This window comes from Trichophyton rubrum (genome assembly GCF_000151425.1).
Source record: "Trichophyton rubrum CBS 118892 genomic scaffold supercont2.4, whole genome shotgun sequence".
NCBI classification, from domain to species: Eukaryota; Fungi; Ascomycota; class Eurotiomycetes; order Onygenales; family Arthrodermataceae; genus Trichophyton; species Trichophyton rubrum.
Window position 1 is genome coordinate 143,483 of NW_003456425.1, and position 12,624 is coordinate 156,106.

At 47.1% G+C, this 12,624-nt stretch overlaps 7 protein-coding genes across 7 annotated transcripts; 4 read left to right on the forward strand and 3 right to left on the reverse strand.

The window, feature by feature from the left end:
* Positions 1-382: 382 nt before the first annotated feature.
* On the forward strand, positions 383-793 carry TERG_03909 (uncharacterized protein; the record flags this gene model as incomplete). The annotated part of the gene is made up of 3 exons (XM_047748182.1): positions 383-425; positions 535-669; positions 783-793. 3 exons carry the CDS (start codon positions 383-385, stop codon positions 791-793), a joined length of 189 nt encoding a protein of 62 aa, XP_047604158.1.
* Positions 794-1,088: 295 nt separating this feature from the next.
* On the reverse strand, positions 1,089-1,795 carry TERG_03910 (uncharacterized protein; the record flags this gene model as incomplete). Its single annotated transcript, XM_003234810.1, has 2 exons — positions 1,089-1,715; positions 1,778-1,795. 2 exons carry the CDS (start codon positions 1,793-1,795, stop codon positions 1,089-1,091), a joined length of 645 nt encoding a protein of 214 aa, XP_003234858.1.
* A 991-nt stretch (positions 1,796-2,786) lies between these two features.
* TERG_03911 (uncharacterized protein) lies at positions 2,787-3,374 on the forward strand (the record flags this gene model as incomplete). Its single annotated transcript, XM_003234811.2, has 1 exon — positions 2,787-3,374. The coding sequence occupies one exon, from the start codon at positions 2,787-2,789 to the stop codon at positions 3,372-3,374; it is 588 nt and encodes a 195-aa protein (XP_003234859.2).
* A 934-nt stretch (positions 3,375-4,308) lies between these two features.
* On the forward strand, positions 4,309-5,864 carry TERG_03912 (uncharacterized protein; the record flags this gene model as incomplete). Its single annotated transcript, XM_003234812.1, has 2 exons — positions 4,309-4,547; positions 4,610-5,864. 2 exons carry the CDS (start codon positions 4,309-4,311, stop codon positions 5,862-5,864), a joined length of 1,494 nt encoding a protein of 497 aa, XP_003234860.1.
* Positions 5,865-6,355: 491 nt separating this feature from the next.
* On the reverse strand, positions 6,356-8,355 carry TERG_12078 (uncharacterized protein; the record flags this gene model as incomplete). Its single annotated transcript, XM_003234813.2, has 2 exons — positions 6,356-7,231; positions 8,014-8,355. 2 exons carry the CDS (start codon positions 8,353-8,355, stop codon positions 6,356-6,358), a joined length of 1,218 nt encoding a protein of 405 aa, XP_003234861.2.
* A 505-nt stretch (positions 8,356-8,860) lies between these two features.
* Positions 8,861-9,829, forward strand: TERG_03915 (uncharacterized protein; the record flags this gene model as incomplete). Its single annotated transcript, XM_003234815.1, has 4 exons — positions 8,861-8,888; positions 8,963-9,063; positions 9,139-9,389; positions 9,457-9,829. The coding sequence occupies 4 exons, from the start codon at positions 8,861-8,863 to the stop codon at positions 9,827-9,829; spliced, it is 753 nt and encodes a 250-aa protein (XP_003234863.1).
* A 433-nt stretch (positions 9,830-10,262) lies between these two features.
* TERG_03916 (uncharacterized protein) lies at positions 10,263-11,579 on the reverse strand (the record flags this gene model as incomplete). The annotated part of the gene is made up of 3 exons (XM_003234816.1): positions 10,263-10,728; positions 10,811-11,137; positions 11,224-11,579. The coding sequence occupies 3 exons, from the start codon at positions 11,577-11,579 to the stop codon at positions 10,263-10,265; spliced, it is 1,149 nt and encodes a 382-aa protein (XP_003234864.1).
* Positions 11,580-12,624: the final 1,045 nt, after the last annotated feature.

Here is a 12,624-nt window from a genome sequence, read left to right on the forward strand (position 1 = left end):
AATAGCATGTCTCAATGTATAACACAGGGGTATAGATCGAAAGACTGTAGTTGATACTAAGTAGACCGCAGCGATGAAGATAGAGTGTGCGTGTGGAGACCAGCCATGACGTTTGCAGATCAAGTATCACGTGGAACGGGGAACATGAGGCGCCGTATAAGAACGAGCCGGAAGACGTGAAAGTCCCCCGCCTTGGTAGAAAGCACCGTATAACTGTACTCAGACTGTTGCAGAAAGAGAAAGCGGAACTAGTATACGACTACGGTGAGTGTATGGCCCGAGGCTCCTAGTGGGATGTCTAGTGCAGAAACGCTGAGTAGCAGAAGCTGACGGGAGAGCGTGTCTAGATAGCTGAGATACCACTATAAACAAAACCAACATTATGGACAAGGTCACCAAACAGATGAAGGGCTCCCAGCAACCTGGTGAGATATTTTCCCTCAAACACGTCCTGCATGCTACCAGATGGCAAAAGAATATCGGTTTCGAATCTACCTGGTCAAACATCTAGGCTAACCACATCTCAATATGTAGGAGACGCCAAGAACACTGCCAAAAAGTTCACCGATCAAGGTCAGGGCAAGGTCGATGAGCTCAAGCAGAAGGGCCAGGAGGCTGCTCAATCTGTCAAGGATGCTGCATCCAATGTCACAGGTAGTGTACCAGGCGGTTCGTCGCCCAACCGAATCCGGCCCTGGTTTTTTCGTTTATTCCTTCATTGTTGTTGTTCGCGCATGTGCTAACCCGACTGGTTTCTTTTAGCCAAGTAAAACGATGTCCAGGGCTTTCTTAGGAAACAATCCCGTGGAACTAGCGAGTTGATCATCTTATGGCACAGAATTTGGATGAGCATAGGTTAGGTCACAAAAGGAACACGGACTTGTTTGGCAAATTTTGTAAGAGTCATGGTTAATGTTGAATAAATTCAATCAGACACTCATTTGATAGGGTAACGTGCCTTTGTATTTGCTTAAAATCACGGCCAGGATCATAAAAACAGCCACTTATCGCTGTCAAGAAATATCACGTAGCATGGTGCAGGCCAATATAAGGCATGTCTGTTTTTGAAAACAAGACAATTTCCCTTCTCATTGCCTTACATGTGCCAAACCTCGAGGACCAGCCCCTCCAGCTGTAGCAGAGACATCGTGGACGACACATAGGAGATACTTGCGATCTGGTATTATGATTATTTCGTGTATCTTTGTCCTTAGCCGCAAAAGCTTTAATTCGTCATCTTCCTCGCGTTCCGGCGGTGTCTGGTCTTCAAATGGATTACCGCCAGCTGGCTCACTATCTTTATTAGAGCTTTTCTTCTCGTTTTCTGCTTCATGGTCGTCTTCATTATCTGCTGGTGAGGATAGAGCGGTGCTCAGGGATGATGCAGACGAAACGAATGCGTGTATGTGTACAGCGAGCGTCTCTGCTGGGCTAGGCTTATACGGTACTGCATCCCTTGTAGGTTGAACAACTATAGGGCTGCTGGCTGCCTCCGAGAGTTCACCATCTTGGTCCGTTATTGACGAAGGTGTTGCCGTCTCTTCTGATGATGCCGAAGTCGGTGACGTTCCATTTGTTGTGCTCGGCGCCGCTAGAAGGCCTGTTGTCTGTATTATCGAGCCATCCTTGCGCGAAAGTATCAATGTCGATTGTACCCCGGGCCGTGATGTGAGGTGAGACAGTTGCGCAGCTACGTGCTGGGGAACCTCTGGCAGCTTTGATAGCTAGCAGTTAGTATGGCATGCAAGCGGGAATAGGGGATATGCTCTCCACGAACCGGGTTCCGTTCACTCATCGCTAGATCTTCTAGCAAGAGACCAATTATCTTCTAAGCAAATATCCGAGAACACCCGTGTTTCAGAGCTGGGCGGGAAATAAACAAAAACAGCCCTTGTATCGAGAGATATCTAGCCTTGCTTCGTCTTTGCTCGTCTTGCGATGCTCTTGTTGTTTATTTCTACCAAAGGCGAAACAGTTAGCTTTCCTTGATGACTAAGCAGAGATAACCAGCGGGAAGCCAAGCCTGATAAGAAACGAACGCTTTACTTTTTTTTTTTGACAACGACATCGAAGGAGTTCTCCAGCGACCACATTCCATTTGAAGTGCGGGAACTGCTTCTTATACCTGGCGTCCTAGTTATTGATATATTTTGAGTCCGTGAATAGCTATCAGCTGCTTGACTCACAGCAGTCGGGCAGCAATGGGCTCCAGTCAGAAAAAGAAAAACGAAAAGAAGAAGGATTTCCAGGTAAATATGCGCTCAAGCTTCGAATATGAGATGAAATGCTTTATAGCGCTCAGGTAATTAACTGTTCATAGAAAACAAAGCTCAAAGTTGGCAAGAAAAAGGCAGCCCCGTCGAATTTTACAAATACAAGCTTCAAATCGAAAGGTTAGCTTGCACAAAAGATCTCGTGTTTTGTGCGGAGCAGAGGTGGGCAGAGCTAACCTACATTACTATTCAGCAATCGTTTTAAATCAACAGTCACTTTCAACCAGTGCGCCATCTGAATCATCCCAATTTATCCATTCGCTGTCCTTATTAGGCTCCAAGACCGATACCCAGCGCAAGGAATCCTTGTCTCATCTCACTACCGCTATCTCATCGAGACCCGTTGATTCACCACTTCCCCGACCAGTAGGAGTTATCCTGCCGCTCTTATTCCCTTTAATTCTGGATGGCAACAATGGAGTGCGAACCCAGCTTCTTAAGCTGTTGAAGGTTCTCCCCCGAGCTGACTTGGAAGGTCATGTATCTACATTTTTACCTTACGTTCGAGCTGGAATGACACACTTGGCGGCGGATATCAGGCTATCATCTGTGGAAATTCTCTCCTGGCTGCTCTCGGTCGCTGGACAGGAACTAGTATCTGCAGCAGGGGGGTGGGTTAAAACGCTGAATTGCTTCCTGTCACTACTTGGATGGCATACCGAGAGCTCAACAAAATGGTCTTCTAATAAAACCTCATTTGGGAAATCTGGAAGTGAGGGAAAGCTAACAGCAAGGGTACTACAAATATTTGCCGAGTTTCTGCAGGCAGGGATCGGCAAGCCTGATGAGCAGAGCTTATCAAAAGAGGGACAAGGAGTTAATGATAGTCAGGCTTGTTTCCCTCTCCGTCATGTTCAATACCACCTTCTCCCGACAAAGTCGTCCCCGTTCTCCTACCTCGATCTATTCGGCAGTATCAAAAGCGAGGAAGCGGACATGTATGAATCTCGTGAAGACCGACTAAGAGTTTTTACGCAGATTTTCCACCTTCCGGTTCAGCGGGGTCTTGATGCTGCCAGACAGGATGGAGGTGAAATCGGTCGAGTTTCCGCCGCAGCCAGGAAGGTACTTCGAGACTGTAACTTACCCCTTAAATCGTGAGCGGAGCTGTTCTGGACCTATCCTAGGTAGGAGCTATCAGACGGTTTTACGGCTGCCTGATATATAGCCCAGTCTGACACCATGGATGCTGGTAACATCTACCAACCAACCAGGACCCCCAAGGATGGATATGAGCAGGTACCAGAATTTAGAGGGGGGAAAAGAACCTGGGTATACCATCTCTGTCATGCTGTTGGCCCCTTGGGACCAATAGCTACATGCCTGCAAAGTAGGCTAAAGGCTATTTCCAAGGATCGTTTACCCTGACTGAAGTACGAAGAACATATGTTCCATATATCCTGCTATCCCTAGCCAATATAAATGGCGTCAGGGCCACGGGAATCTACAAAGCTGTTCTACCACGGGTTACCTTGATAGCAATATGTCGACAGACATGATGCTTCCATGTTAATACACTTTATTTTAACATCTCTTTGTTACCACTACTATCTCTATCTGGGGGAGTTACTCTTTTAATTCCCCCTGAGCCATAGATTTATTACCTATTAACTATCAATAAATGATAGAAGTCATACCTAAAGATTCACATAACTCTACAAGAACAGAACACTATATATAACAACAACTAGCATGCTACAATAATAAATAGGTGAGTCTATCAACCTCCTTTCTTTCCCGCTGAGAGTCAAATCCATTCTAACGCTGGTAATTGCAGAGTAGCTCTTGCTCTATGTTTTGACGACAGAGCTTGTTGCTGGGAAACCACAAACAAAGCTTCACATTTTCTTCTTCCTCCTCTCTTCTCTTCTTCTCTTCTTCTCCTTTTTCCACACAAATGGGCAGGACGCTGCTTAGAATCCTGCCACCAAAGGTTCTTTTTTATTCTATTATCATTTGCTTTTATATTCATATGGTACAGAATCAAATTTAAGCAGCTCGTTAACCGACAACATTTCTACCCCCTTTATCCATTATGGGAGACTCTGTGTTCAAAAAGCCGCTCCCTGTCAAGCGAGATCCGCAGGTGGCAGTCAGAATGCCGTCCGAGGAGACGGAAGACGAACAGGAGACTCCGGTCAAAATGTGGTTCAACGTCATTTCATTATCTGCCCGTAAAAAGATCTGTGGCCCTTACAGACTAAGGAGACTGCTTTTACATAGATCTGCCAATGACGTTTTGTTCCATGTTGCAGTTCCGGATATCCGCCCGTTGTAGGTACCCTGGCGCGTCTTTCCGCCCATTTGTTACTCTGCTGCTAATTTATAAATTCCAGGTCAGACGCCTTTATGGAAGCCACCGAGCCACTTCCATCTTCGACTATGGCTTCTCCTGGTACGCCAGGGGGATCGAGTCTGTCCAGTGTCAGCACGGGGTTTACCTCCCCAATAGATCAGGATTCACTGGCAGCCACAAATGGTATGCCAGAAGCAAGCCCAGATACCGTGTCTGATATGTTGGGACAAATGCGTGATGGGGAGCTACTTCAGATGGGGACAATACAGCAAACACAACTCGCAGCAGGTGCCGTCTCCCCAGCCAAGAGCGAACAACCAAAACGCAAGAGGGGAGAAGAAAGCTCCTCTGACGACGACAGCTCGAGTGACGGACGGCCTTCAAAGGTTTCCAAGTGTAGCGAGGATGACGTTCCCAGTCTTCAATCTCACTCCTCGGATGATTTTGAAAACTACCAGCCGCAGCTCGAGCATCTTCCCATCAAGGTCTATCAACATATTCTTCAAAAGCTAGATTTGCTAGATATCATTCACCTTGGCCTCACATCGCGGTTCTTTCTTAGGATACTGGCAATATATCTCCAGTCGATTCTTACCATCAACCTAGGACAATTGGCAGGACAGAGTATCATATGTCTTGGAGATGTGGCTGGCCAAAATGACTTCCCTCCTGTGGTATTTAACGACCCTCAGCTTAGAAGCATCTTCGCCCCGCACTTGCATAAACTGGTCGACACCGATCACCCGACTCTGCCCGAGTTTTTACGTGAATGTCGTCCTCTCCTTTCGCATAGACTTCGTACGCCTTCAGATTGTGGGTTTTTCGATTCAAAATGGTTCAACGAAGAGTTTTACAAGCTTCCTATTACCGTTATCGGCCAGATGATTGAACTACTCTGCCCAACTGAAGGTGACTTTTACCCACCAGGTGCTGAGTGGATACTCCGAAATATCACTACGAAGGAGTATGTCTACAAACCGAAAAACGGACTGGGACTTGGCGATGTTATCCTCTTCAAAACATCCTGGGCCAGCAAGCCGCCTGTGGGGATTCAAGTCAATATTGGAGCACCCGTACACCGAGGTGCATGGGCCGGTCACCGCTTCGAAATTGTGCAACTAGAGCATCATGAACGCGAAATGATAGCGGAGATGACAGCTGGAACGAGCACAGGTAGTTCAGCTGAGAAAACTTGGACTGATGTGACCACCGAAGTCATCGATGAGCTCGAGGAGATGTGGGAATTTGAGTGCGGCCCCTGCTGGCAATCACTTACCCGGCGGCCTGTAGGCTGAAGGGTAGCCGGAGTCGTTTTGGATAATCAAACTCGACGAGTCCTCTAAAGCTCTTTGACTTATTTTTTGCTTCCTCTGACCGGAATTAGGATTTAGTTCGTCTTGTAACTTGCCTTGCGGTTTGGACACTAATATTCAGGAGCTATAGCATTACAATTCAATCCTCCTCTTGACTTCAATATTTGTTAGGTCTGCGCTGCAATAGCAAGGATGCCTCAGTAGATCCTAGCCATTACATAGGAAGGAAAGCCAATCTAGCTAGCACTCCAGGGAAGTGCCCTCGTACTAGAGCATTTTTGGCAGGAGGATTAAGGAGCTATTTAAGGTCTGATGGTATCGATGAGGAGTACATATGCACAACCAAAGCAAAGCGTGGTAGTTCTAAGATGTCTTCCATTTGATGCAGTAGTAATAAACAGGAATGATAACGTAAAAAAGCATTGGAAGGGGAAAAATGAAGTAGAGAAAACTAACTATAGCATAAACTCCCATCACTCTCCTGGTAGTTTGACATCAGCCCACCCTTTCTTCCCGTCCTTGCTATTCTCCGGAACAGCCTTCCAAGTATGCATATCAAGCCAGCCTATTCTTGCTCTATCCCCAAAGCCCCCCACCCAAAATGCCTTTTCAACAACAAGCCGTGCCCAGTATCCGCTATGCGGAGATTTCGGTGATCCTGGGAGCCAATACTTAGAGTCTGGATGATTTTTGAGGAAGCACTGCTCGATTGCTTTCTTGTCGCCTTTGGATAAAGATGAGAGTGGAATCTCTTCAATGCGTCCGAGGAGTGAAAGACGAGGAAGCCCAGCTGGCACACGATCTAGAGGATCTTCTCCCTTCGGCGGAATACGGGAGTGCTGCCACCAGTCAACTGATAGGGAAACCTTAGACCCAGCCTGTGCATTCCTAAACGTCGTGCCAATGTTCAGGGCAAGTAAAAGAGGATTTCCTCGTCCAAGGATATTCGTTAAGGCATCGTTGCTATTATAGGCAGCGCAATCAGCTATATAGTCGGGTAAACCAATAGGCGTTCCGTCGAGAGTGCCGTCTCTATAGCCTTTGGGGTAGACTGTGGAAAGTACAGCCGTAGAGGAGATAGCGAGCAAACGCCGTGCTAGTAGATGGGTTGTGAACCAGTCTGGGATGGCTGTATCAGATACAGGCTCATCACCATCTTCATATATCTCGTAGTTGCTTTCTACACGAGGAGGAGCAAAGGGTGGGGAGTAGAAGGTATCTCCATCGAAGTAGCCAATGCGTGTCTGTTCTGGTGCTTCGATATCAAGCTGTGAGGCGGATCTGGATTCAATAGGTGAGGACGATCCTAAGGAGCCTAAAAGAAGGGATATGGTAATAAACGACCTCATCTTTTCGTAGAGGTAAATTAACAAGAGCTCTTGGTAGTGACACCGAGTTAAACAGAAAGTTAGAGAAGTATAAACTAGAGACCAGGTTTACTTTGGGTCAGAGATATGTTTCTTCTGTTTCTTCGAGTGTTATGTGTTTGCTTCGCTTCATTCGCTTTCTTATCGGAAGGGAAAAGAGAAGCAAACAGAAGAAGTGACGTTGAATGTTATTATTTAAGAGGGGAGACGCTTCCGAGGTTTCTGTGGAAGGGGGATTCCTGGTACTTATCAGATCAAGATAAGATTACGCAGACGATCAGATAAGATCACGCCACATGACAGTTAGCGCCAAGAAAACCAAGCTTTTCCAGCCTCGGCTTTTTTCTGCTGCAAAAAAACAGCGACAACCGAAGGATAACCCTCCAGTTCAAGTGAAAATATTGAACTAATAGAAAGAACATCAAGCAGCGAAGATAGATGAGGTGCGCGGGGACGGAGATATGGATAACACATGGACTACTTATCTATGGGGTACATATGTTCACAAGATGATAGACCAAGAGAATGGAGGCAATTTAGTCCTTTGCTGGGCTTGGTGAAGTGGGCTTCCTATTTGCTGAAAATGGACATCCAGATGACTCTTTGACGGGGACATGGCTAACACTAGGGTCTAACAAACATCACCGGGCTGCGTTTTGTGCACAGGCCGCATATCGAAGCTTGTCAGTGGCAACATGCAGCTCGTCTGACAAGCGTAGTCTTTTCCATCACCGCAGCTTTCCGGTCACCGCGAAAGCAGTTACTACAATAATGGTGACCAGAAGCATGAGAATGCTGCAAATCCCGACGAAGGCAAGGGTTACAAGCCAAGCTATATCCACCGTGTTGCCTCTCCAAGTGCATCCTTCGATTTCGCGCTCTCGAGCCTCGTTTGCAGCTGACTCATGAGATCCCTGGTTGAAATAGTCCGGCACTGGGGATTTGAATGTCATGCTTAGCTGAGCTTCGTTATCGTGAACCCTGATCCGAAACGATGAAAGGCGTTCCTCCGGGTCGTTTATGTTAAACGTCAAGTGCTGGTTGTGAGGCTGCGGATGCTCTGGCAGATCTACGTCTGCTGAAGGAGTTTTGAATGCGATAGACATTGACGTGAAATCTTCGCGGATGAGTTAGTTAACGAGCTGATTACACGATGCACCCTTGAGTTCTTCAAAGAAGCAAGTCTATCTTTTATAACACGATACGAGAGCCACCAGTGAACTTCTACTCATTCATTTAGTGATCGAAAAGAGTGGATTTCGACAGTCCTTGGCCTATAAAGTCACATAGGATTACTTGTTACTACTAAGCTTGTCTCTCCTTGGGACTTGTAACTACACGTAGTCAATTATCTGTTTTGATCAATGAAAAGATATATATCAATATTCTACTTGGCAGTGAAAATGTGGGGCCGTTGGATCTTGACGGTTCGCTCCATCGGATTTTAAAGTTTTGTGCCTGGCCGCCCTCGAGTTCGATGCGAACGAACCTCCAAATCTCGACATTCGATCGCAACGTCGAGACTGCGATTCAATACGGACAACGAACGTCGTTCATCTGAATCGCAAGTCACTATATATTATTAGCCTGCTAGCATATTGCTTCGCAGTTATGTCTGCCTCCTTTATTGGCGCTCGCGGTGAGTCCTGACTGGGCGGATGACAGCTATCGACGGCGCATTGACAATTAGCTGCTAACTGGCAATCGATGAAGCGTTCAACCATGAACAGCATTCTGATGCAGAGGCGGAGTACGATAGGCTACGAGGGCTGGCCAGACACGAGGCCGAACTTCGTGGTTCTTGTTTCGATCGGGTATGAATACCTTCCTCCCCGCGCATTGAGCGTCTTCATGAACCAACCCAATAACTGTTCCAATAACCCGTACAGTCCCGTCAAGCGTACGAGAATGGCGACGGCCAGCGGGCCAAAGAGTTGTCTGAGGAGGGAAAGGAGCATGGCCGGAAGATGGAACAGTACAACAAGCAGGCCTCGGAGTTCATCTTCAGAGAGAACAACGCCGAAGGTCGCGTTGCTGCGGACACCATAGATTTGCATGGCCAGTTCGTCGAAGAAGCAGAGGACATTCTAGAAGAGCGCATTAAATATGCCAGACAGCATGGACAAGACCATCTTCATGTGTATGTTGTTGTGCAAGAACCCCACTCCCGTTGGGCTGCGTTGAGACTGACATGAAATTACACGTAGGATCGTCGGCAAAGGAAACCATTCCGTGAACCACGTTCAGAAGATTAAACCTCGCGTTGAACAAGTCTGCCGAGATCTTGGCCTTCAGTATGCCACTGAAGAGAATGCGGGACGGATATATGTCAATCTCACCGGCGGCCCTGCCAACATGCCTCCCCACTCGTCACATCCGAACCAGGGCCAAAACCAGCCTCACCACGGTCAACCTCATCACGGCCAGCCGCAACATGGTCAACCACACCACGGTCAACCACATGGCCAGCCTCATCACCAGCAAGGCCATCAACAGGAAACTCCTGCCGAGAAAATTGCTCGGAAGGCCGTGCCAATCATTCTCAGGAAGCTGGAGAAGGCTTGCTGTATTGTTATGTAAATGATTATGGGTGGATTATGTTCCCTCGAGTTTTTGATGCTGGATATATAATGGGTAGATATGTTTTTTTTATTCCCTTCGTGTTCTAGTTTTGATGGAATAGTGTTTTGTTTGGCAAGCACTATTAGATACTGGTAAACGTCTACCAAATCGGTTGAGTGCGGGTTGGATCGCCTTTATGTGCTTGCTTTTCCGTGCTTTTCAAACCTTGAGCCGCGTATATAATGCCTTTAGATAGAAGCCATGATGAGATTCATTAAGTAGTTGTGAATATTAGTCTCAAATTAGTTATTAGTTAAAGCAGATAGCCACCCCACCCCCGGCTAGACAGTACCTAGCTACATAAATTCCGCCGCATGATAAGCAAAAAAGGTAAAACATTATAGTTAACAATAAACATTAAAATAACATGAATCAAAACCACATAGATCACTCAGTGTTCAGAAGATGTTCGTTTATCCCCACAGTCCATCAAGACGGGGTCAATGATTCGATTGAGGATAGCACGCACCAAACTGCCACTTCCAGCCTCTCCGTTTGCTTCGCTTTGGCTGGGTATCAGTGAAAAGGTACGTTCTAACTCATCGATCAGGAGAAATGCTTTGTCACGTAGTTCGATTGCGACTTTGCGGGTATACTCGAAGCTCCCAGTGCTCTCCATGTACTTCACAGCATACTTCTTGACCTCGTTGTCGTTGGTCTTTTGTTTGAGGATATTGATAAGTTGGCGATTTTCGGGCTGGGCTCGAATGCTGTGAATGACAGGGAAAGAAAACTTTCCTTCCGTCAAGTCTTCGCATAGGCCTTTGTTTTTGCTGTAAGTTGGGTTGGAAAGGTTGAGATAGTCATCGCAGACTTGAAACATCAACCCCATCAGGTCAACAAGGGGTACGCAATCTCTTCATGGCGTTGTTAGCGATGTAGATCGTGGATAGGTAAGGGGGCAAGGGGAGGGGGGAGATACGGCAGTGATAAACATACATAGGGACACTGCTTTCCGCTTGCATGAGCTTGATAGCCAGTCTGAATAGACCGCCGGTCTTGTTGCCGACCATTTCTAGGTAGTCTTCTTCAGTGGGGCAGGTCAAGGTGTCTCTCCAGTAGAGGTCCATGCCTTGACCACGGTGCAGGTTCATAAGCTCCTTGACGAAGATATTGATAGCTTCAGGACTTTTCAGCTTCTGAATCTCGTCTAGGGCTTGAAAATACACATAGTTGGCAGAGTTGATAGTTTGTGGGATGCCAAAGATGTTGTGCGCGACTGGCGCTCCCCTGCGAAGATGGGAAGAGTCCTCAACATCATCAATACTGGGAGGCGATGTGTTAGCAAAAAGTATTGCTCAATCTTCTCCGATTTCCCGACTGCTTACTCTATCGGAGCAAGCGAGACTTACAGCAACGAAGCGGTGTGAAGCATCACGACAACTTTGGTAATTACCGCAAGGCTTTCCTCAGGGACCTGCAGCCATCGATTGTACGCTGCGATCAGCTGTCCCCGGACATCCTTGCCGGGCTGGTTAACCGTATAGCTGTACGGCCCCAGCACAATATTCTCTTTCCCTGCTGTCCACATGCCTTCAGCGGGCTTTCCTCTCCGGATAGAGAATGGTTTTCCGCGCTGATATCCGATAGATCCAGGACAAGATCTTCTAGCAGACGAAGCAAACCACTCTTCTTCAGCCGCGGGCTTGGTGACACCTGTAGAACTTGTGCGCGGAGGTATAAGATTGGGAGCTACCCTGTCCGACATGATAACGTCGTGAAAAAGAGCATCAGAAGGAGAGTGTGGTAAATATATATATACACAGATCAGGCAACCCTGCAAGTCAAGATGGCTCTTCAGTGGAATGCATTAGTTAGTTAGCCCGGTGGAGCAGTCGGGCCGAGGCAGCGCGCTGGAGGCGACAGCGAGGCTGGCCTTTCGTCAGAATATCCCAGAAACGTACGCGAGAGGAGGCCGCAAGGCTGTATGTAATTATTGATTATCTATATGGCTCATGGATGGTTATGTTGTCGTTACCTAACCCTTGCAGCCCGCGGGAAATGGAGTTGCTACCCAAACTTAGTAAGTAAGTAGTTCACTTAGTGTCAATTATCGATTTATCGGTGAAAAAAGGACGTCCAGTCGTTGTTTTGCTGGCCAATGACCCGCCGAGAAAAGAGGCACGACACCGTCCAATGGAAAATTGCTATCCGCCAGCGAATAGACTCGAAAAAAACTTGTTGAATAAGCGCTTTTGAGCAAGTAAAGTTGTTTTAGCGGTGGAAACGCAGTATACTAATAATAATATTTTGTAAATTTTCTATTGGTCAAACCTTATTCCTGGCAACCCGCTCAGTGTTTTTTTTTTTAAGCTTGTATCACGTAATGCGTCATCCGACCTGGATGGAGCCTTCTTTTGGAGCCTCGCATGGCGCAGTCAAAAAAAGGATCACACTCGAAGCTCAAGCACGAACAAGCCTCTTCGGGTCGCAACATCGCAACCGCCACCTACGTATGGCCGCGAGGGTACGTTATGGCTGGCCAATGGTCTTGCTCATACCCATGCAGAGTGCTTTAGCAGCAAGCAAACTAAACATCAAACGCAAGATATCCCTTTCAGACCCATCGGAGATGAACTAACATTTGCTCCGACAGACCCTGATCACAGAGGCAACGGAGGTGGCCCATAGAAAACTGCGGTTATTCCTAACATTATATCATACGACTATTGCCCGAGTTCCTACCAACTAGGATACAGGAGCACCAGAAAGTGGTACTAGGGGGGATAAAGCCGCCAGTGTGGGAAGAACGC